This window comes from Xiphias gladius, chromosome 4 (assembly GCF_016859285.1).
Source record: "Xiphias gladius isolate SHS-SW01 ecotype Sanya breed wild chromosome 4, ASM1685928v1, whole genome shotgun sequence".
Lineage (NCBI taxonomy): Eukaryota > Metazoa > Chordata > Actinopteri > Istiophoriformes > Xiphiidae > Xiphias > Xiphias gladius.
The window spans coordinates 5,957,712-5,981,561 of NC_053403.1; the positions used below are offsets into that span (position 1 = coordinate 5,957,712).

General features: G+C 41.8%; 1 protein-coding gene across 1 annotated transcript in view; it reads right to left on the reverse strand.

Annotated features, from left to right (window-relative positions):
* Positions 1 to 1,002: 1,002 nt before the first annotated feature.
* The window catches only part of map3k5 (mitogen-activated protein kinase kinase kinase 5), a 70,123-nt gene continuing 47,275 nt past the window's right edge, over positions 1,003 to 23,850 (reverse strand). The window contains exons 13-30 of the mRNA XM_040125417.1: positions 23,476 to 23,571; positions 20,618 to 20,699; positions 18,525 to 18,658; positions 15,478 to 15,605; positions 15,168 to 15,304; positions 13,653 to 13,758; positions 12,517 to 12,674; positions 10,384 to 10,561; positions 9,825 to 9,842; positions 9,046 to 9,223; positions 7,787 to 7,955; positions 7,447 to 7,632; positions 6,430 to 6,535; positions 5,252 to 5,495; positions 5,036 to 5,148; positions 3,363 to 3,478; positions 2,666 to 2,742; positions 1,003 to 1,390 (exon numbers count right to left, since the gene is read on the reverse strand). Coding sequence (XP_039981351.1) covers positions 1,330 to 1,390; positions 2,666 to 2,742; positions 3,363 to 3,478; positions 5,036 to 5,148; positions 5,252 to 5,495; positions 6,430 to 6,535; positions 7,447 to 7,632; positions 7,787 to 7,955; positions 9,046 to 9,223; positions 9,825 to 9,842; positions 10,384 to 10,561; positions 12,517 to 12,674; positions 13,653 to 13,758; positions 15,168 to 15,304; positions 15,478 to 15,605; positions 18,525 to 18,658; positions 20,618 to 20,699; positions 23,476 to 23,571 — 2,287 coding nt within the window. The 3' untranslated portion in view covers positions 1,003 to 1,329. The remainder of the gene's footprint in view (positions 1,391 to 2,665; positions 2,743 to 3,362; positions 3,479 to 5,035; positions 5,149 to 5,251; positions 5,496 to 6,429; positions 6,536 to 7,446; positions 7,633 to 7,786; positions 7,956 to 9,045; positions 9,224 to 9,824; positions 9,843 to 10,383; positions 10,562 to 12,516; positions 12,675 to 13,652; positions 13,759 to 15,167; positions 15,305 to 15,477; positions 15,606 to 18,524; positions 18,659 to 20,617; positions 20,700 to 23,475; positions 23,572 to 23,850) is intronic.

Consider the following 23,850-nt stretch of genomic DNA (forward strand, 5'->3'; position numbering starts at 1 on the left):
AACTTGTCTCAATGAGTAGATTTCACAAGAACTACTGCACACGCCAGCCTCTTCTTTCAATAAACAAAATTCTACTTTAACTTCTAGATTCAGTCACATCTGTAACAGAATATCTCTAACACGTTTATTTCACAGTTTGAAGATGAAAAGGTTTATTGAACAATATGAAACAAAAACCTTGAATCATATTAGATATGAAAAGAAACGGACACACTGCTCGTGATTAGTTGTCCCTGTTTCTGACATCATGTTGGAACTTTAAAAATAATTAAAAAAAAAAAAAGTCAAGGCTCGTCCATGTGAAATTTGTTTGCATTTCAAATGTTCATTACAACATACATGCGATCTAGAGATCACATCTACACAAACAAGAGAAGCACAATTTTGTCAGTGTACAACAATAAAAAGAGAGCAAATGATCCGATGTAATATTAATTACTAACTGAACATAATCTGCTATGATCTGTGACACTAGAAAACACAATAATATCCAAATTCTTTTTCACGTGTTCATTATAGACTTGGTCCAATCCACATGGAGATTTAACTATGTTTATCAATATATTTTTAAACTACATAAATGTCATTCACATACAATTTTATAACACAATATTTACATGTTTCTGAAAAATAAAAATGTAGATTTGTATTATAAAAAGGAAATGTGAAAAAAAACAACAATTTAAATAAGTCTCAGTACAGATAAAAACAAAAACAAAACAAAACAAAACAAAACAAAAACAAAAAAAAAAATAGGGCATGCATTGACATCCTTCAGATTACCATAACAATTAAATTAAAAATCCATTTAAATAAAGTAGTGATAAGATGCCTATGATAAAAATATTATTACAGATTATTTTGAATGTAGTATTTTGTATCTCAGGCTTGTATTAGAAAATGGTCAGTCTCCAGGTTTGTAAACATTACATCTCATAAAGACAGGAGACAATGTTTTGAGAGTTTTAAAGGTTTTAACGATAGATTTTCCCACAAATTGTCTTTTTTTTTTTTTTTTTTTTTTTAAACGCACCTGTAACAAAAAGCGGCGGCGTGTCCGTTGGGCATAGCAAAACTAGTGGCACTTCTTAGCAATTGTTGCTTTCAAAAATGACCTCGTATCCAAAAGCCTTGTTTCAAAATTATAAAATACTACGACAACACCGGTCAGGGGCTTTTGCTGCGTGAGTGGAAAGCTGCTCTGTGCACACGGTGACCACAGGTTCTTCTCCTAAAAAAGCTCTTATAAATACTGAGGTAAAGAGGAGAATACTGAGTTATGGGGACGAAGGTCCGGGCTTCTCTGAGTGGTTGTCGCCACTTAAGGCCTCAGGTTGGCTTCTGCCTGTAGTCTGCGATGGCCTTCCATAGTTTACACAGGATCCCGCCTCTGACGGGGCAGAAACAGTGAAAAGACTGTTAGGTTATAATAAACACTGGACTGTACATTGCAGCTTGTATGTGAACCTACAGAAATTATACTGTATGTCCTATGACTCCGTTTTTCAAGAACTGAAAAGAAAAAAAAAAAAAAAGCCTGTACTTTACGGAAGTTTATAACATTCCTAACACATTTTACTGTGTCTCTCTTGTCCTGAGAGTCAGTCACTGCCTCGTGTGAGACAATGATCCTCCAGGCTACTGTAGCCGACTGTAGTAACAATGCTTGCTATACAGTGCGTCTCAACAAAAAAAATTATTTATGCAGCCTTGTGTGCACGCAATCCGCTGGCGCACCACTCTCACTTGTTGTTTATAGATCTCCGAACGGCCTGCAACCACAGACAGGAACATTTTATAACTAAAATTACTGCCTACAACAGGCAAAAGACAAATAATCAAGATCTTTTTAAATTAAATTTAGGACTTAATTACTTTTTTAAGGCCTTTTTATTTTGAGGAAGCTGAATTCAATGCTTTTAAGGCTTTAAGACCTGCAGATACCCTGTGAAACACACAACAATACACATCATGTACTGTTTTGATACTACCACTGGGGGATGCCAAAGGCAGGAATGAACAAATCCTGCACATATAATAATGGCTAAGTTTGTACCAATAATGGGTTTTTTTTTAATAAGTGTTTCACTCTTATGCGAACATGACGTCATATGAGCTTAACAGATGCCGCAAATGGGAGACATTTAAAAAGCATACGAAATCTGTAGTAGTCGTGGTCAGCCAATAAACATGTTTACAGACGTGACAGCTCTGCTAGCGGCTCCACCCCAAGGTTCAGATTCAGATTCAGATTTAGTATGGCCTCCTGAGCAGAGCCAAGTATAGGTTCAGAGTACCACATCCAGAACCAAGCCGTCCCGCGTGAAAACACTTTCAAAGCTTGGGAGCACAGTATCGCACTACTTGCTCAATCCTGACAAAGGAAATGGTGCCTTTGTTTATCAAGACCGCCGCACAGGGTTTCTGATTTGACACCTCTCGTGCGATTAAGAACCACTAAAAGTGCAAAGTTGGCCTGTGCAAACCTAAAGTAAGAGCCAGAAAATACCATTTACCATCTACCATTACGCACAGACTTCTGTGTTTCCGGGCATTAGAGTGCTACAGATGTAAGTGTCATCGTGTATTTTTCTAACTAAACACTGAATACAGACGCGAAGCTGTAACCAATCATCTTAAAAAGACAGAAAGACGGATGTGCTACCTCAGTCTTAAACTCTTCAGATCGTCTCTTGTCACATCATGGAGGATGTCGTTCAACGTGTATTCCTCGTTCAGTATCTGAAGAAACGGAATGGATGAGATGAGGGGAAATATGAGGCTGTATCCGAACTCTGAAAATGACTGAGATGTTCTGGGTAAGGTTCTGATTGAAGACAAACCGGTAATGACAAAGTCACGAAGAGTTCATCATGACTGCGCCGACAACACACATCGACTACATAAATATTACAAAACATACACACATTTCTTGTACCAAAAAAAAAAACAAAAAAAACAAAACAAGAAATACTATGTGGGAGTTTCATGGCACATCCTGGAAAACTTCATTCTTATGTGAGTAGTCATTTTGTCTGTATGTAGCACTTTATAATACAGTAGTAATAAAATGTGCCGTGTAAATGAGATGCACAACAGCAGCTGACATAATGACTGAATTAGTACGCAAGCATCAGATATTAAGAGATAAAATCGGGGCCAGACCTCAAATAAAATATCAAGGAAATGTGCGCGTTCCTCTATATTTTAAGTCGCTTTAGTCAAAACCAGCAGTTGAAGATGATCACAGGGCGACAAACACCAGCTCTAATATGCACTGTATATAATCTGGTGCTCTCACCCCGGCAGTGTTAACCATTAAGACTCAGTCACGCTCCAGAAGGTACAAATCAGGGACTCACTTTGTCCATGGAGTCCTGGTCAGCACCGTGAAGCCTCAGCCAGCTGGTCAGCTCCGAGTCTTGGCGAGTCTCCGCGGGCTGACTCGTCTGCTCCTCCGGGGACGGCGAGGGGACGTCTGCCAGGGAAGACAGCGAGCAAACTCCTTCAGCGCACGGGGCTCATCCAACCAACATTTGCACAAGGAAGAGCCGTGCGCTGCATCATCACAGCAGCCAAAATGATCTATTTTATGCATCGAGTTCATTGCTACCTAATACAGCAATGGAAAATTTACATTTCATCATTTTGCTCATATAATGCTTTTTTTGTTACGCATCCATGCAAATTAAGGTAGTAATCAATACTTAAAACCTGATCAATATAGTATGTTGTATATACATTGTAATAATATTACAATGTATAAATATAAATAAATAAAAATAAAACATCTTCCAAACTAAAATATACACTGTATGTGGGCAGGACTGAACTGCAGTTAATTGCAGCAATAAATGTTTCAGAGGCATAATTTTTTTCCTCCAGCAAAATCTTCTTGAATATTTTCAAGTAACTTCCAATGATGAAGAAGCAAATGTGTTCACATCCAGTCTGAGGAAAAAATAATCAAAGGAAAATAGGTAATGGTCCAATATTAAAAAAAATAGGCCTTCCCTTACAAAACAAAACATTTGAAAGATCATAACAAAACATTAAAAACAACAATAATTTAAAAAAACAAACAAAAATAAATCATAAATAAATCATACACAAATCAAAATCTATAGGCTGTTATTCTGCATATATTCTATAGATTTTTTCATAATTCAAGTTTAACATATTTTGTTTGAAATTGTGGATTTATTTATAGTTATGATTTATAACGTTGTCATTTCCAGTGAAGCTTACTGTTCAAAATGAACTGTTATGTAAAATACTGTGCACTATACACATGTTTATCATGACTCTTCACTGACCGAATATAAGGAATTCCCACCAAAAAAAAAAAATCTATATCTGATGGTGTAATATTATTACTGATATCATTCTCAAATACTGATATTGGTATTGGGCTCAAATATCCAGTATCAGTTGAGCTCCACTTGGCCACACAAGCACTAGACCTGATAAAACATATATAAAGATCTGTTGAAAGGCGCTGTAAAATGTTTGCAGACGAAGTTTGTCCATTTAGAAAGGCTACTGTCGTTTCTTCAGTACGCAGCTATATCGTCACACCAGCAAGTCAGGGTGCCTTTGATAGCGTTTGCATCCTGGAAATCGCAGATCTGGTCGGATCAGATCAGTAAATTAGAATTAGAAATCCTGCAATTTGCACCTCCAAAAGGTGCTTAAAAAAAAAAAAAAAAAAAAAGCTCTGGTCATGTGCATTGTTCATGTTACGACTTGTATAAATTATTTATTGAGCTGGAGGCGAAAAAAAGCCTGATGCAACCTCAGTGAAGGTCTGACATTTCTCTGTGCTTTCAATTACCCCGTGATGTATGAAGTATAACATGCATTCTGGTTTATTTATTACAGATCAGCTACGAACGGAAAGTGGAATCTTCTCAATGAGCCACAGCTGGTTGTCAAATGCTGTTTAATTGCAGGAGTAGAGTAGTAGTAGTAGTAGCTGCAGACGCGGTGCAAGGATTACCCACAGCCAGTGTGAAAATTAAACTGGAGTACAGACCTGTGGGCTCAGATCGCAGCCTCAGTAGTCTGATCTCCTGCTCTCGCTCTTCCAGCACCTGTTGCAGGATGGCCTGGTACTCCCTCTCCTTCTCCAGCAGCTGTTCCAGCAGTCTGGAGTCAAACGGGGTCGGAGGAAACGCAACAGGAGTCTTTATTTCAGGGACTACTATCCGAAACGTTTATGTGTCTAACCACGGTGGGCGTTCACGTCTACCTGTTGGTCTCCAGCTTCATCCTGCCCAGCTCCATGCTCACGGAGCGCTGCGCGCCGTGGGACTCGTGAGAGACGGTGGAGCTGAGAGTGCTGACCCCCGACGTGGCCACGGTGTCGTCGTTGGCGGCGATGGGAGCCGCTCGGCTCTGGTGGGTGGAGTTTCTCTCCGGCTCGGCGTCCTCGTCAACGTCGTCCTGATCGGCCAGGTCACTTTCTGAGGCCAGAGTGAAGTGAGGCCTCAGCTCTGAACACAGACGGAGGACATCGTTTTAATGATTTAATGAATGACGATCAACGGGGTGGATGTGGTGCACTTCACTTGATTCAGTAATTGTAATGCGACCACTCTGTTTCTATGGGAAGTGTCACTGATTCTGACGCTGCATCATGATCAGATTCCAGACAAGTATGTATAGATTTAATAGTAGCATTGGAACGATGAAAAGATGAAAGTCGATTAGTCGATCAACCGAAAATTTAGACCAATTCCCCATTACCTGTTTAGGTTATTCATCAAATTAAAATTAAAACATTCTCTGGCTCTAGCTTCTCAAATGTGAGGATTTCGCTGCTTTTCTCTGTTTTATATGATTAAAAACTGAATATCTTTGGGTTTTTTGGACATTTAGCTGAACGAAACAAACATCTACATTTGTCTCCTTGGGCTTTGGGTACTTGTGATGAGGAGTTGGACTATTTTCTGTCGTGTTACGGCTCAAGCGTAGTGTTTGGTTTAATTCTCTGGTAACAGCCTCCCAAATGACAAACTGTCATCATCCGTAGCTCATATTTCCTGCTCAGTTTTACTAGTCTCCTTCCCCAGACTGGCAGACTCAGGTGTACAATCATTCAAAACAACATCTACGGTTCTCCTTTTCCCATCTTTTGAGCTAATGCCTGTATCCCGCTATCACAAAACACGGTGTTTGTTCATGTGTTGGCGAGAAGGACTGATCTACTACTGAGCAGACATGGCAGATTTTTATGTCTCAGTTGTCATTACTTAACATTCCCGGTCCCCTAAAGCTCTGCCCTTTTCCAGAGAGCCCAGCAGACCTTTTGTTTCCAGGGCAAACTAATCACCACAGCTGCTGTATTTATCAGACAGTCGGTGCTGCCCTGAGGGACCGGTGATAACTTATTTAGAGGTGCTCCGCTCGGGATGCTGGCGATGATACCTGGCACCAGGATTGTGATGGCGGTCTGCACAGCTTTGCGGATGATGTTGTCCAAAGCGAACATCCAATGAGGCTTGATGTTGTGGTTTCGCAGCACTTTGTTTACCTGGAAACGTGAAAGGGTTTAACAGTCAGAAAGAAAGTGATACTGTATTTTAATACTGAATACATTTCAAATTATTGGTATATTTTATATATTCATATTCTGTATAGTATTGTTCTTAAAATGGTCGATACTCCCTTATTTCCTGTATTTTAAAAATATTTTTTATTGTTCTCTCTTTATCTCATTATCCTCTGCTACAACGACTAGAAGGCATCTTTAAAGCACCGTTACCATGTTTGCCGATCTTTTTTGAGATATTTCAGTCAGTCATTGAACTTTTGAACTCAAACCAGACTCTGAATCCTCCCAGCTACAGGGATTTCTCCCTCTCCCACTCTAAACTGTTTGCAGGGACGACCAACAGGAGGCATCAGAGCCTTGTCTTCTCGCAGGATTATGCAATACTCCTTCCTAAGGAGTATTTTACGGTGAATTTGTCTGATCTGCAGGAGGAGCAGCAACATGGCAGCGCGGCTGCTGTCTTCCGCTCATGTAAATTGACAACAATTATACTCAAGTGTTCAGAGCCCGTGGTTTTGTGCAGAGGCTAGGAGCACCTCTGCCTGCAAATAGGGGATGGATGGTAGAGAGGAAGTCCCATGTTACAGGTGCAGGAGAGAAGAAAATGAGCAGCCTGTGAGGAGAATTTCAGCAAATGAAAGCCAAAGTAACAGTTTGGGCTGTGTCACTGCCGCAATCTTGGATAAGATTATTGGATTATCTGCAGCAGAGACACGTGGAGTATTTTGATTTTGGGTTGATGATATTTTGACAAGTAATCCATGAACGCAGTGGGATGAGATTTGAGGCGAAATGTGGTTGGAATCTGCAGCAATGGATTCCTTGACCCTCCATGCAATCATTTATCTGGTTCTGTAACGTGAGGTGGCGCCCGAGCGCGTAACACTTACGGCATCCTGGAAGCCGAACAGCACGACCTGCAGCTGGCTGATGGCAGTGCTGTCAAAGTCCAGCTCCAGCTTGAGTTGGGACAGCGTGTTGGCGATGATCTTCCTGTCGGCCATGCGAACGAAGTCCGCCAGACTGACCACGAGGGTGGAGATGTGCTGAGGCTTCAGTTTCATTTCCTCAGAGCCCTGGAGATGAGAGGGTGAGAAGAAGATGAGGACAGAAACCATGACAGGGGAGACTGAGGAGTATAGCAGGTATGAGGGGGGTTTATATTTGACACAGCGCAGATGTCCATTTCTTGATTTATCAATCTGACTGATGGTTCCTTCCATCACCAACCTGTGTGAGGGCCTCCATCAGGTTGGCCACCACCTTGTCCCGGTCCTCTGTCAGGATGTGGTGCAGTGTGGATCGCCTCTCGCTGTCCTTCCGAAGCATGAAGAAGCCTGAATCCTTCTCATCGGGAGATGGAGGGGCACTGTGGTCTTCGAAGTTCTCCACAGGAATGCTGAGCAGAAAAGAGAACAAAACTTTAAGGATTCGGGTCCTGTGGGCTACTATTACCCTGTTCTCGTTTTCCAATTATAATGCAGCCCCCACAACAGAGTTACAAAAAAAATTGTAAAAATGTATGTAAAACTCGTGCCTTTGCTTTGACATCATTGGTTTGGGTGCAGCCAACAGTGCAGAGTGCTTGTAACAGACAGGAAGTGATGCAAATATGATTTTCCATCCTATGCAATTGAGTGTTTTTTTGATTATTTTTCCTGCTGATTTTAAACAAATAAAAAGACAAAAATGTATGTGTGTGTATGTCTCTCAACTAAACTCTGTGAGGAAAACCTTATGATTTTATATTTTTATTCATAATTTAACTTATTTTTAAATAGTTTTAATTGTATACCTATTTCTGTTTGGAATTCCTATCATGTGTTTTATGTGCTTTGTTTTGCTGTTTCACTGCTGAGCAACCAACTGCGGACAAACAAAGTGACTTATCGATTGAAAATGCTACATTTTTTTATGAGTAGCTTCTCCTCATTTGATACTAATCGTCGGGGTTGTTTTTTGACGGCTGGCATCAGTTTTTGTATTGTACCGAACATTTTCTAAAAACAAAATATTCCCCAATATTACATGTCTGAGTGGAAAAGCCTCACAAGGAACATTTAAAGCAGAGGCACCAGTAAAATCTGTGACGATTAACAGGGGAGGAAAGAAGAGGGAAAAAAAAAACAACCTTTTTTTTGTTAATGACTGTCTAATTTGATTTTTCAGGGCTATTCAAATAAAATAAAGAGAAACATAACTGATTGTTTGAACCATTCATAAATGATAAAGATGAGGTGACATGTAAATATTACTTCGTCTTAAGGGGTCACAAGCTAAAAAAGGTTGGGAACCACTGATTTACACTTTCATGGGGCACTAGAATATTATTTGCATTAGACTCAGTCTGCGTACTATTTATCATTTTTGCAGTCATAACCTAATCAACCAAACTGTATGAGGAATAAATGTCAGATTTTTAATAAAAAAGGCAGCTATGATCCCATTTACTTGACATGAAAAACAGGTCCAGGTCCCGCTTGTTTTACCTGAGGAAGAGGGACCTGGGCCCCTTGACATCCCTCTCGCTGTAGCACTTGACGCTGGGCTTGAAGATGAAGGGGTTGGTGTTGAGGTCGTTGTCAGGGGAGACGGAGCCGTACTCACTGCTGCTGCTGGTGTCCTCCACCACCACCGGCACCGGCAGGGAGATACTGCGGAGGTACTCTGAAGGACACGGTGACCGCAAGATAAATTAAACCTAGATGGTGCCTCATGCGTCGTTTATAGGCTAATTATCTGATGCGCTGCTTTGCAGCATGGAGGGAAACTGTTTCTGTGTAACAATCAGGAATAAGGAGCCATTCTTCCATGATAAAGTGAGCTAAAGCTTTTAAGACAGTGAAATTAGCAAGAGTGCTTATAAAAAAAGAAAAAAGAAAAAAACTGGATTCCGTTTGAGAAAGGACATGAAGAAAACCTTAAACCTGATTCTAATGCCTCAAAGTGATGCTAGTTTATCATCATGTTTAGGGGGAAGAACTCTATCTGATGCATCTGGCAGGAAATAACATTGTGTTTTAATTATGAAATGGAGTAGAAACGACATTCAAGCATTTGGAAATAAGTCATGTTGCGCAACGTCTCTTTTGAGTTCTTGGAAAGGGCTGCGTCCTGCAAGGCTGGTAGCCACTGGCAGAAGAAAAACAACTGTAAACTAGATACTCTCGAGAAAAGCGAAGCAGGCAGATGTTTCATGGAACTGACATGCAGCTTGTAAAGTAGTCCATCTAGTGGTAGATATGTGTGAGAGAGTAAAGTAACTCACCTGACCCTGGTGACAGAGCTGTGAGGGAAAAACATAAAATATGTGTCAGCAGTTAGTTGAGGATAAAACAGAACACGATTTCCCGACAGAATTACGTCTTCATTATGCAGTGAGGCTCAAACTTTTGAATTTTTTTTTTTTTTTTTTAAATCTTCTGTGCTGGTGCCAGGGCACGTGATAGCATCATTGCTGCAGGGCGGAAAACCCAACGAGAACTGAGACGATTCCGAAATCCAGACAATGGAGTTGCGGTTGCATGATGAACACTTTGTCCATAAGAATTTGTCATATTTTACTTCTTTGATGTTATGCAGAGAAATACTGTGCATCCTACAGGCACTTAAAACCATCATCAACAACAGATAACAGGGTGGGGGGCTAAGGGGGCTGATGATGCGTTGCCCCGGAGATCCGTTCTACCTTTTCTCGTTCGACTCACACTCAGCAATTTTAAATAGCTAAGGAAGCTTAGCAACAACTTTGTGAAAGCTACTGGAGATCCAAATAAAGACTAAAGCAGAAAACATCAACAAGGTCTTTCTCAGCTGCCAAACTCCACCTGTGAAGCTGCTCTTGCTCTTCTTCTTGCGGCTGGTGACCGTCAGGAACTCGTCGGTGAGCAGGTCGAAGGCAGTGGCACGACGGTCCGGGTCGGGCTCAAAGCAGCGCAGGATGAAAGCTTTGGCCTCCAGCGACATGGACTCTGGGATCTCCGGATGGATCTTAAACATGCCCACCTGCAGACGAAGGGCACAAGGACTCAGTTCAGACTGGAGCAGAAGGAGCCCCGGCTTCAGATATGTAACAGTTTAAAATAAAAACCTGAAAGCACGAGGCCTCTACGAACTCTTGTCTGATCAACTGCTGGGAGACAACTTAAGTGTAAAGCGAGTGTTTACCCAGTGAACTATGAGACTGTGCTTGGGGCACGAGCTGAGAGCAATAATGCTCAAAGTTCAAGCTTGAGACTCTCATGACAGTTAACACTTCAACACTAGAAATTCCTGTATTTGCTGATGAGGAATGTTGACTTAAGATTAGCAGGGAGATGCCCCTCCCTTGAGACATTCCACATGGATGAGTGAAAAGTATATCGAGACATTTTCCCTATTTGGGAAAACTCCACACACCATAGAAAGTGCAGACACAACATGAGATCATTTTAAAGATGAAGACCGTGTGATCGTACTCGCAGTTCCGTGAATTCCGCGACGTTTTTGACGAGATCTCAGTTTCTGCTTTCGTGTTTTGTTTGCAACAAGGTAAATTCAGCACAGTAACCCATTGCCTGTTCGTTTGAATTCACAGACCTTTAATTCAATTTTTTTGTATGGAAAATTCCATGTTTCAGAGCTTTGACTGGAGTGCTATGATGCCTTTCAGACAACCCTTGAACATATTTACTGTTCTTAATGGGCCACACATGGCTAAGAACATTTCATTGGTGTGTAGCACTTTACATTTCTGTCCAAAGCAAACACACAGTGTAAATGGAGTGAGTAAAGATTTCAAACAAAGACCCACGCACACAGAAACTAGAAAAAAAAAAAAAAAAAAAAAAAAGAAAAAAAAATGGGGGAGGCTTTGCGTGTTACTCTCAGTGAACTACATGTGTTTGTTTGTGTTCAAACAAATGTTCGTGCACATAGTTTCTACTGGGCTCGATCACGTTACAACACGCCAGTGGTAACACGATGCAGGTGCATAAAAGCTGATTCTCCGGTTCTGTTTCCTTAAAAAAAAAAGGGGAAGTGAAAGGTGCAGACACAAGACTTGCTGATTATTTTAATTGATCGCGTCTTATCAATAAGCTTAGCTGAGGTTCACTTGATAGCAACTGAGTCGTTTCCCATTAGCTGGTGACGACCACAAGGTGTGTTCAAAGCTCCAGAAAGAAATAGTTAGTGCACCACGAGTTAATTTTATTTTGCATAAAAAAAACTGTTTCTAGCTTTGGGAGTCTGCCAGCTAGTCAGCAGGCTAATTTAGTAATTGAGTGTGTAACTATAAGGGGTCTATTTTTCTAATTCTACTGTTATTTTCCACTGGGTGGTTGTGAAAAGCATAGGGACACCATAAGGAATCTACAGATCTACAAAAATAATTAGAAAAACATTTTCAGCTTAAATATATTTTCGGTGAGCCTTTAGGCTTTAAGACGCAAGGTGTGTTCGGCTGATTGCCAGCGATTATCACCTGACCGCCCACGGCTGATTAAGTTTGTTTGGTGACTTTAACAGTGCAATGTCCCTTAGAAATCAAAGAGGAGAAGCATTTAGTCTGCCATCCAACCTTGTGGCAGAAAACATTAGGGCCTAATTCAGTGCACTTGATTTTTAACGGTGGTATGCAAAACCAGATAAACAAGATGATTGCTGACTTGCTTTTGGAGCAAGTGGCCAAGAAGGTGGTAAGCTTTTAGCCAACGGGTTAACATAATCTTAAAAAAACACGATATATATTAGATACTATAAAATATCATGAATATCGGGGGAGCAATTATCAGCTCTCAAACATGGAATTTAACCACATCCTCAGTTCTGTCGGAAGGGCAGAGCCACAGCTGTTCACTGGCACAGGTAGCCAACACTTTCTGGACGATGTCACCACGGAAACAGCTGTTCACCACTCTTCTCCAACCTGTGTGCTAAAAATAACAGTTCCCCACTGTGATGACGGGACACGTAACCACCTTGAACATGGCGGCCTGCGGTTCTCCCAGTTCATAGAAAGGTGGTTTCCCGGTTGCCATTTCTATGATGGTGCAGCCAAGAGACCAGATGTCCGCCGGTTTCCCGTATCCCCGAGGACCCTTGTCTATAATTTCAGGAGCCATGTACTGTAGTGTGCCTGAAAAACAACACACACACAAAAAAAAAAAACCTAAGTAATACTTAGACAGATTTATAGATGATAGTTAATGAAGATGTCCCTTAGGCCTCAGGGCCAAATTAACAAATAAATAAAATACTTTTCACTAACTTAACCAGTCTTGTGATTGGATGCCTCACAGTCTGCAAAAGTGACGTCAACAGTGTGTGAAAGAAACTGATGTAAATGCCAAAAATAGCTTGCATTAAGCCTAATTGCACGTTACCCTTGTCCTGAGGGGATGACACAGTTCTTTCGAATGAACAGTCGAGTTACAACAGCCTTAATGGGGCTTATGGCCGTGTGTGAGCAACAGCAAAGAGCCTCTACGTGCTGTCAGATAATCTAATCACAGCTCAGTCCAAAGTAACATTTTCAGCTTCCAATGAAAGGAGTCTTTTGTTCTAATAATAGCCCAGTGCCTGTGTATTTGCTGCGTTCAAGCTCATGTCCTGAGCTAAAAACAGAAAGGGACTCATTTATAGCAGGCCGGGGCTATATAAAGGAGTAGCCCAGTTTCCTGAAAGAGCTCCACCACTCAGGGTAAGTCCCTGTCTGCTCCAATCAGCTGTCAGATGGTCTAATCCACAAGGTCAAACTGAGCTGCGAATGGCCGCCAGGGTGGCGGCGTCACAGGGGCACAAATCTGCCCGATCTGACCACAGACCCATGCAAACCCAACGTCTCTGAATAGCAACGGTCATCTATTCTCAGTCATATCACTTACTGGCCAAAGGACTTAGACTGGATTACTGCTCTGAAATGGTGACAGCCAAAGAAAAGGTAAAAATCTGTGTGGGGTTTCCTCACCGCTCAGCATTATTTATGGACACTTCTGAGCAGAGGTTAGCCCTTTGCTCTTCCATGAAAATATCTATTTTGGGGAATTAAGATGACAACTCAGGCTTTTGTTTTCTGTGCAAGGGGAAAACGGAGCAGTCTAGTCTAGTCTAGTACCCGTGAAAGTCTCCGTGCAGGGGTTGATCCCAGCCAACCTCTTGGATGTGCCGAAATCTGAGATCTTCAGGACGCCGCTGTAGGTGTTGATGAGAACATTATCCCCCTGCAGATGGAAAAGACAATCGGTGAGAACAGACACACCCACTCTGCAGCTAAGGATCCAAGACCGTGATGGTATTGAGGTTATGTGAGGTGCTTGCAAATCCTTGAAAGTGACAAACACCATATGTGGGAGGAGGAGGAGGAGGAGGAGGAGGAGGATTGCCTCCTAGCCAAAACAAGGTGATTAACATTTATGTGCCGCTAATGATGCTTATATGACCGCGTCGTAAAAATCAGGTGGACGCTCGGGGAAGAAGCTGCTGAGCCTGAGGACTGCCTGTGATGGAAGCTCGATCAGGGTTGGTTTGCCGCAACTGAGATAAAACAGGGAGACATCTTACTTAAGAATTCAGGATTAGGGTTGTGGCCCAGGAGCTATGAAGAAAATGCTGAAATGCTGTGAGCAGCTGGAGCGCTCTCGGAATGCATTCACACCGAATCAAATTTACCAGTGCCACAGGGAGGGAGTTGACAGGGAACAAACAAACACACAGGGAATGGGAAGCATCAGGGTCAAACTCTCTCTTGTTTTAAAAGTGCGAAAAATGTCCCAGACGCGTGATTACTTTCTGTGAGTGTCTGTGTGAACTCGTTTTCTGTGGTGCTTATTAATGCCTTTGGATGGGAGGATGCAATTTTACTTTATTTTTTCTTATGTTCATCCTAATACCTTTTATTACTTATGCAAAGCGCAATTGCCTTGTTGTTGAAATGTACCATACAAATAAACCCGCCTTGCGTTGTCTTATATTTGAAAACTAAAGAAACTGCTCCTTTTACTTGTTACGAAATGACGTATAAACAAAATTCCTTTCGCATTACAAACCTCTAATCTGTCATAGGTGCAGTTCAGTCTGTTCCTCTCATGCTTTTCTTTATTTTTTATCAAACTGTCATTGCGTTTTTTTGCAGTGAAACCTCCCAGAGATTACGCAGTCTGGCCGCTGGCCAGCAATGACATGATGATGCTTGAGTTTCTGCAGGCGATGCACTCTCCCCCTTGCCTGGTCCACCACCGTGGCTCTCATTATTCCTCCTTACTTATTATTACAAAATGCACATCTCCTGTGCAGCGGCAGTTTTTTTTTTTTCCTGGGAAAGATGTACCTGACACAGGAGTGGTTGTCACAGTCGGTGTAGAAATTTTCATGAAGTGGGTTCACCACTGTGTTATGGCAATGAATGGTAATTGAAAGAAGCCCCTAAATGCAGCCCGGTTCTATACACTTGTAGAATTATGAACCAATGATAATAAATTCTGAGATGAAGTCTAAACAGTCTTTCCCCTCAATTCGCTACAGAATATCTTTCTGAAAATGAGCCTACGATGAGGCAATGATGCCACGAAGATCATAAAAACCTCCAAAAGAATGTAAATTTGACAACATAACTACAACTCTGTTTAATTACTTTGATGTCTCTGTGTGCTATCTGGTTGTCGTGCAGGTATTTGAGCCCCTCCAGGATCTGTCGCGTGTAGAAGCCGATGGTGGACTCGTTGTTTTTCAGAGGGCCCCACTTAGACCTCAGCAGTGCAGACAGACTCCCTGCACACAACGGGACAAAGCACAACATCGATGAATACACTCACTCTGGCCCGAGATTTAGCAGCACACGACTGATTAGTCTGCAATTCGTCGTGTCGGTCAGCATGTAGCGGTGTTATCTTTTGTTGCCTCTTTGGTATAAAGAGTATAAACAGCGCCAACAGGTGCCTCACCTCCAGGGACCTGCTCCATGAAGATCTTGATGAAGCCGTTCTCGCTGATGGAGCCGAGGTACTGGACGATGTTCTTGTGCTTTAAGTGCTTGTGAAGAGCGATCTCCTCGTGGAGCGGCTGCGAGTACCTGCGTTAAACAAATGAGACCTCAAATGTTACGGGACCAGACGACAACAGAATTAGACTAGTGTATGTAAATTAAGCTTTAAAAAGCGCCAGTGTTGGATATCACGCTGATGCAACAATAAAGAATTACTGGGAACTACTGAAAACTAAAAAAAATAGACAGTATTCCCTCTTTTTCTCGCTCTATCGTCTCTACACTTACAGATTTCTGCAGATCTTTATCTCCCATTTGTGGGTTTTGGAAGGTTTGCTATTAAAGCTCCTGTGGAGTCTGATAAAATGATTCGTTTGAGAGAGACGACAGGTCCCTATGATACCGCAAGATGTATTGTAGAGATTTGTAGATTTTCTGATTTTAGAATTTTTAACAGACACTTACACCTTAACAAATGAACAACTATATGAAAGTACTGAAACTAGAAACTGTGCTACATTGCTTACTACATTACTGACATTATGTTAAACTACATAATCATTATAACTACACTGAAACTGGGCATTAACTTAAAATGGCCAAGTTGCACAAAAAACTAAATTTAATCTAATAAAAAATTCTAATAAAAATCTAAATTTTGATTTGGCTGCAACTAATGATTATTTTCATTATCAATTAATCTACCTTTTTTTTTTTAATTTTTTTTTTTTTTTTTTTTTTTAAATTAAATCGACTACTCATTTGTTTTATACAACGTCACCAAACCCAAGGTGATGACTTTAAATGTCTCAGTTTGTCCAACCAACAGTCTAAAAGCCAAAGATATTCAGATCACTATCACAAAACGGTTCATTTTCGGCCAACGGACTAATGAAATGATCGTTTCAGCTCAAACTAATAATAAATAAAAAAAATCCTGCACTGTAATAAAATGACCAGAAATTGATGGATGGTTTATGGAGACACCATTACAACTCACTGCGTCCTCTGCTCAGAATGACATCTTGGAAACAGGATATACAGATGTGATAACTGACAACATGCCAAAGGCCAAAAAAAACTGGAAAACGGCTGCGGCTGAATCTTGATATCTGATCAGAACAGCAGGTAGCTCTGCATAGTGAAAGCTTGCCTTCCAGCTGTTTCTTTTCACATTCAGCTCTCTGCATGAATCAAACGTCTCTCTCTCTCTCTCTCTCTCTCCTCCCTCTCTCCCCGCCTTGAGATTTCAATCCACTTCTGAATTATTTACCCAAATTCTCCGCATTCTTTCGCAGCCGAGCGCCCTGCTGACTCGCTGACGTGATTAGTGGAACAGAGCGCGGCGGCGGAATCATCTAGTCCGTGAGAGAGTCTCGCGATCTAGGACGAGTAGGTGGAACGAATGGGAGACTGGCGTTTTGAGCGGAGACAGCGGTGGGAATTAAAAACAGAGGGTGGGAGTTCGCCCGCGCAGCTCTCCACTAACCAGTCACTCAAGTGGATACCAGCCCACTGAAAGCCAGAAACCACCAGGGACACCGCTGATCTGTGCTTCACACGCTCAGTCGGAGGGAAGCAGCACATTTCTTAATGACGCTCAACACCAAGCGCAGAACAGGATGAGGCATTAACGGCTCAGATACTCAGGCTGTAATTTAATCTGTGCTCAGGATCATAAATGGAAGATTCGCAAGGAGAGGGGCCAAAGATGTAGAAAGTATGTCCTGAGGGTGGCTTCCCATCACAAGAGTCAATCCCCTTCTGAACATGGATGTGTTCAGTAGATTCCAGGGCATGCTCGATTACCAAATGTCTTGCGCGCAAAATAGTTGACAATTTAGAGAGAGACGGGAAACAGGAGCAGAGACAGAGAGAGAGAGAGAGGGCGTGTGATGTGCAGCAAGGGTCCTCTGGCTTGGAATGGGCCGCGGATGTTGCGGTTATGTGGAATCCGCCTTAACCACTCAGCCACCGGACACCCAACAGTTCCTCGTTCTCGTTTGCAAGATGTTTGGGTTAGTACGAGCTTCTGGACCCACTCGCATGCTCTCAAGCATGTGGGGGCGGCGCAATACGCACTTCTGCCGCTGCCGCTTTCACGCTGGTTTCACACTGGCGGTTATGTCCAAAGATTTGCAGCAATGTGCCAACAGAGGCAGAAGAAGAAGAAGACTGTAATCTAACAAACATGAATGTAAACAGTCCAGGATTTAAAACGATGAAAAAAAAAATTGCTGTTTTATGAAGAGGGAAATAGCTCTGTGGTTTTCATCAGGCCTACTTGCACATTATGTTGTAAAAATAGATTCAGTAACTGTATAAGTCTGAAATACTTGAAACTGCCATTCGAGTGCTTTTAAAGCTTTTTAATTGTTGGCTTTTGGGCCCTAATTGCGCTGTCTTGTTAATTTAGTCTTCATTTTGTGGATTACAACTGTCTCATCACTTCAGGGAGGTCCTGTCGGGTTTATATGTGGACTGGGACCTGATGGGGCTCTAAAGATAGACCAGTTGGGAACCGCAGTGTTAGACTGCAAGGAGACACGAAATGAGTTTTGGAGACAAACTCCGAGAGTAAACAACTTCAGTTTGTTTAGAAGAAAACCTCAGAGGGGGCCTTTGAGTAACATGCGGCCATTAGTTCTTGAGACAGCTTGGCATGGACCAAAAATGTTGACCCGGGGAAATTTTTTACCTATTCGAGGTGTAAGATTGAGGGTTACAGGGACAGTAAACTGATCAAATTTCATCGGCTTCCCGACAGACAGACTGGCTGTCATCACCACTGCCAGCCCTCGCTTCTAGCGCGGTAAAAAGACTACACAGGATATGAGTCGTTAATGCTTTTTTTCCTGTATGCTAGATCACATCACTACACATGCTACAAGGGATGGAGTTCTTATCCTGTCCCCGGTCTCTGTGGCAACACTGTGAAACGTCCAGAGCGACAAACGACAAACGGCAACAGCAGCGACAAAAACCAGAGGGTGTCGTTCTTCTCACCTGCTGTCTCTCTCGGGTATTTCTTTGATGGCCAGTCGGACCTGGTTGCTGAGGTCCCGGCCCGCGTACACCACTCCAAACGTGCCCTTTCCCAGAACCACCCTCTCTCCGTGCTCGTCGTACTCGTAGTCGTACTGTGGACGCAGGGACAACAAACATGAACAGTCATTTTTAACAGTGAGAGCGATGGTGACGTAGATGCGATGTTAAGTCGTCTAACACTCACGAGGAGGACCAGATACGTTCTTACCACTGTGGCTGTAGTATCGTAGCATCTGAATACAGATGAATCACAGTCTCTGAAATACTTACTGGAAATCATTCATTTAACGTGGTCACTTTAGTCTAACAGAATCTAACCAGCTAATCTGAGTGACTGCATTTTTACTGATTTTTGCTATTACTGGACATAATAGAAATTAAGTTACATGCAATTATTTACCTTAATAAGTTAAAAAGTTCAGTGTCTACACAAAATAAATAATTGCATGGTTGTTTCTTTGTTAGTTTAAGCCTTAAAATCAGTTTTAATGTTACCTTAAACCGGAAAATCTGAAAACAGTAAACTTACTTTAATCTGTGATTTTTGCAGATGTACTGTCGAGTTTTCTTCACAAGATCATTGTTCTCTTGTTATTAAATTCAGTTACTGCATTTTCTTCCTGTTTTTCTAGCACATCTTTTTAATCCAAACAAATTTATCTGATTGGGTTTTTAATAATTAACCTTAACAAATGGTCTCATCTTTGTAATCGGATTACTTTACACCCCGTTATATCAATGTGCACGACTAATGTTCTTTCCTTTCTGAAACGTAATGTGGTTTTGGGATAGGCTGTGTCACCGAGGGCCAGCTGAGGCCGTAGACTGACAGTGACCTCAGGCTGATGACTCTTGTGACACAGATATAAAGGTGGAATGGCGCTCGGCAGAGCGCAGACCTCCACCAGGGCCAGTGTCAAACAACATACACCAGACTTCAGAGGGAAAGAAATTCAAAGTGAAAGTGAATGATCCGGATGCCTCATCCCTCCCCCGAGTTTGGTGCAAAAATCGGATCAGTACTCTTTGTTCATTGTCAGCAGAATTAGCCAAACAGACAAACAGACACAGGTGAAAACATATCCTCCTTGGCAGAGGTAGCTACCTCTGAGAGGAACCTGTTAGACATTTGATATGTGCCGTGCTGAGTCAAGGAGGGTGCGGCAGTGTTTTGGGTAATTGGCCTCTCTTTTCTCCCCAGGCTCTGCTGGGAAGACAGGTGAATGCAGCAGCAGGTGTCTGTTCTGCACTGTCAAAGCACACAAAGCACACAAGCAAAATTCAGGCCTTATCCCAGCAGGTTACCGTTCGTTCCTCCGGGTTAGGAGCCGAGTTTCAGTTCACTTATTATAATGCAAATGCAGCGAGGGAGATACACTGTTGATTCTGCAGTTTTTTTGTCTTTTGATGGAGGCATGAAAAATATTCAGATTTCTGAAGCCAATTAACTGCAGAGAGATTTTCTTCTGTCAGCACTTCAACATCAACTTTTGATGGAAATCATATTTCCTGTGACATTTTAAGAGCATGAAGAAAAAAAAAAAAAATACACTGCAGAAACACAACAGGATGTAACAAAACAATGCGGGGAAACAAATGAGTAAACTGTAGCTGATACGCATGCATTGTAAAGGAGATGCAGGACTGTGAAATAAGGAAACGCTGCATATTTTGCCAAATATGTGCTGGAGGAAAATCCAGTGGACCAAGTGTTTTTGGGTGCAGGAAACGGTAAAAATGATACCACGTCAGGTGATTTGTTCAAAGTGATAACGCTAGGACTCCTTATTTCAACAGAATCTGATGTATGCTTTGCAGGAGTCTCGGACAGATCTTACTTAAAGGCTTCATTAGGTAAAATGTAGGGACATTAGAGTAGTGGAACTGTGAGTTCTGTCAAAAATATTAGTACAGCAAGAGCTCTGGAGCAGGTTGACCTTGATTAACCGACTGTTAATTGTTTTAAAGCCACAATTTAAAAACTCTTCAGGAACCGGTTTAATATAACTACATGCACCGAGTCACTATAAAAGTAGATCCAGTCCTCTCACCTCTAAGGCGTCATTGTCGCAGTCTCCCTCCTCTGGACCTTTCCAGGTCTCCTCTGTTATGCTGTTGACCAGATCGCAGAATCTGCCAAAGAAAAGCCTGGTCAGTCTCGCAGTCAGTACTTTCAGTGCCGATGCAGCATAGCCACACACAGATTCATCAGCGTGCTGATATAAACATATACAGTGAAGTCTAAGTATTTTGACATTGACGCTTCCTGTATTTTTTGGCTCTGACCTCCAGTATTTAAAATGCTGAATTTCAGGTTCACGCATGTTTGTTAGTGTGTCCATAATTCGTGAACGGTGCAGAAAGACAATTATGGGGCTGTAATTCCCACCGTGCTCCAAAATGGATGTAAATACCCCTCAAAGATAAAGCAAACATAACCATTTAGACTCATAGTCGTCGTTGATTTTAAAAGCCAATATGCTGGAGAAGAACCAACACGAGCAAAAAATGTCACTGCTCTGATTACTTAAAGACTGCAACGTAAATACATTAAGGCATTTCACTGATTCACTCCTGTCCAGGGTTAATTACAATCCGCATGACAGGGAAGTAAGACTAAATTTGAGAATGCCAACATTTCATTTCACCTCCCGACTCACCACTTTGCAAACCTTGCAGCTGTGTTTTAGAAAATCTGGATGTATTTTGCCCTCTGCTCAAGGCGTCCACTGGTTTTCATTCATTTCCGTACAAACTGAAAAATTTATTGGCACACTTCTAAAACTTGCTAGAGCAGCGTGGCTCATTACATGACAGGCGGTTAAGCGCTACCATCACTCACTCTGTGCAACACGCGAGGTTCACTGTGATAGGCTGCACAATATGAGCAGCTACATGCTATAATTTCTGTACCGGTGGAAACCAATAGCTGCCTGGAAAAGTAGGAAAAATTAATTAAAAAAAAAATCTAAAACTGTGCAGCTTGCATTTGAAAAGGTTAAGCATAAATGTAAAGGTGCTGCATAAATAAAGTTTATTATACCGAACTTATTTTAATAATGCACCCAATCCTAGAGCCCTGACAACATTGTTGATTGAGAGAGAGAGAGAGAGATTTTATATATATAATATAATATAATATAATATATATATATTTTAAATCTAGAATTAATAGAGGTAACAGACCTCCCACATATATACATACATATAAGTTACTTTATCACTCTGACCAAGCTGTGAATCGGTCGCCTCGTCATGCTGTTGCACAAGGCGTGCTTGCAGCTGTTCAGCGATGTACGTGCGCTCGTGTATGCACACATGCCGATCATGCATATGCACAAACACCGTCTGACTGATCTCTTCCTCTTTCAACCACCTTTTGTGCATTTCTTCCTTCCTTCCTTCCTTCCTTCCTTCCTTCCTTCCCACCCCTCCGATCTGACTGTCACTCCTTTTTCTCTGCATTGAAAGGAAAGCAGCAGCAGCAGCAGCAGCACCGTAACGACAGGCCTGACTCACCGACTGTCACCATCCAGATAATGGAGCTGGAAGTGCTCGGGAGCCTCTGATGTGATAGTCACAAGTCTGAACACTCAGTGCTTCACCGAGCAGCTGGCGAGAAACACGATGGTGTCGAAATGGGGCAAGGGCGTGTTTGTGGTGAGGCGGAGGCTCGAAATTTACCACCTGAATACAGAGCTGACAAGAGCGTCTGAGCTACTTTAGGGATGGGTACAACTAGAGAAGAGATGAAATCACCGCAGGTCTTTACTTTGTGGGCTGACATGCATCTTTACGATCAAAGAGAATCTGATTTTGGATCAATGTCGGAAAGTTGGATATATAAATTTCTTGCCTCGTGAGTGACAGTTTTTTGCGAGAGCCGGCCTTCCATTTAACGTTGTTCAGTCCCTGACCCTTCCTGTCCACGTGCCAAAGCGTTCTTGACCAACGCGCCGAACCCCAAATTACTTCTGACTTGTGTGTATGTTCGGTGTAAAAATGGAGGTCACTTTAGAGACAGAAGCCTCTGCCAACGGAAAGTTATGTAATGCAATATCCGTACCACGTTCTAACAAGGCACCAATTATGAACTGTTAAAAGTTGCAACTAATGGCTTAACTGAGGTATTCATAAAACATAGATATTGTTTTTAGTAATACTGCAGTTATAAATATTAGTAATCCATTAATAAATGTTTTATAAGTTTGGATTTTGGTCTGCAGCCTCTCTCATTAAGGGTTTACATGTGACCTATAAAGATAAGTAAATGATTAACAAACTATCAATAAAGCTATTACTTACAAATTTATAAAGCCTCTGTAAAGGAGGCCTTATTAGAAAACACACATACTACTGTGATAACACAGTTAGTTCAATATATATTTTTTGCCATGCTAGCCAACATTTTTGTTTTTTTTCCCCTCACCTATCTCAACAAGTCATTGGACGGACGACCATTATATTTGGTTCAGGCATTCTTGCCCCCCCCCCGCGGGGTGAGTTGTAATAGCTCTGACGACCCCTTGACTTTTCGTGTAGCACAACCAGGAGGTCAAACAGTAAGTCACAGAGCCCGCTAGCATGGCCGTACAGTTTTGCTTGATTTTTATCTATCACCAAAAAACCACAAGGGAACTTTTTGATGCATTTAAACCTTTTCAGATTCAGCGCCGCAGTTAATACGCCGGTAACAGCTGTGTTCTAATTTCACGCCAAATTTAGTTTACTGGCTCATAAAACCCAAAAATTAAAAAAAAAAAAAAAAAAAATCAAAGTCACAGGAAAAGGGCATTAAATAAAGATTTATAATGTTAACAGGATTACTTGTCTACTAACTGTGTGAAAAAAAAAAAAGCACTTAATGAGTTTAACGATGCCAAACAAATGAGAGAACAGACAGACAAACCTTTTACAGTGCATCTCTGTGCAGAAATAGATCTGGAAGTCTTCTGCATTGTGAAGGACATAGAGAAAGGCACTGCGCTCGTCAAACTTGGAGATGCTGAGGAGAAACAGTCCACAGTTAGTCGAACAATAACCCCCTGAGAGCAAGTAGGGGACTCAGTGAATCAGTGAAGCCTTTCACTGGACCCCTGACGTCAGCCATCAAATCTCTGGGATGAAATAAAAGTCTATTTGTCACTGCATGTGGACAGCAACTCCATCAAAACAGGGAGCCCAGTAGATGTTGCAAATGCAGGACGTACACGCAGATGTAATAACAATACATCTAGCTGATATACACAGTAAGTATGTAGGAGTATGAGTATGAGCTGCAGCG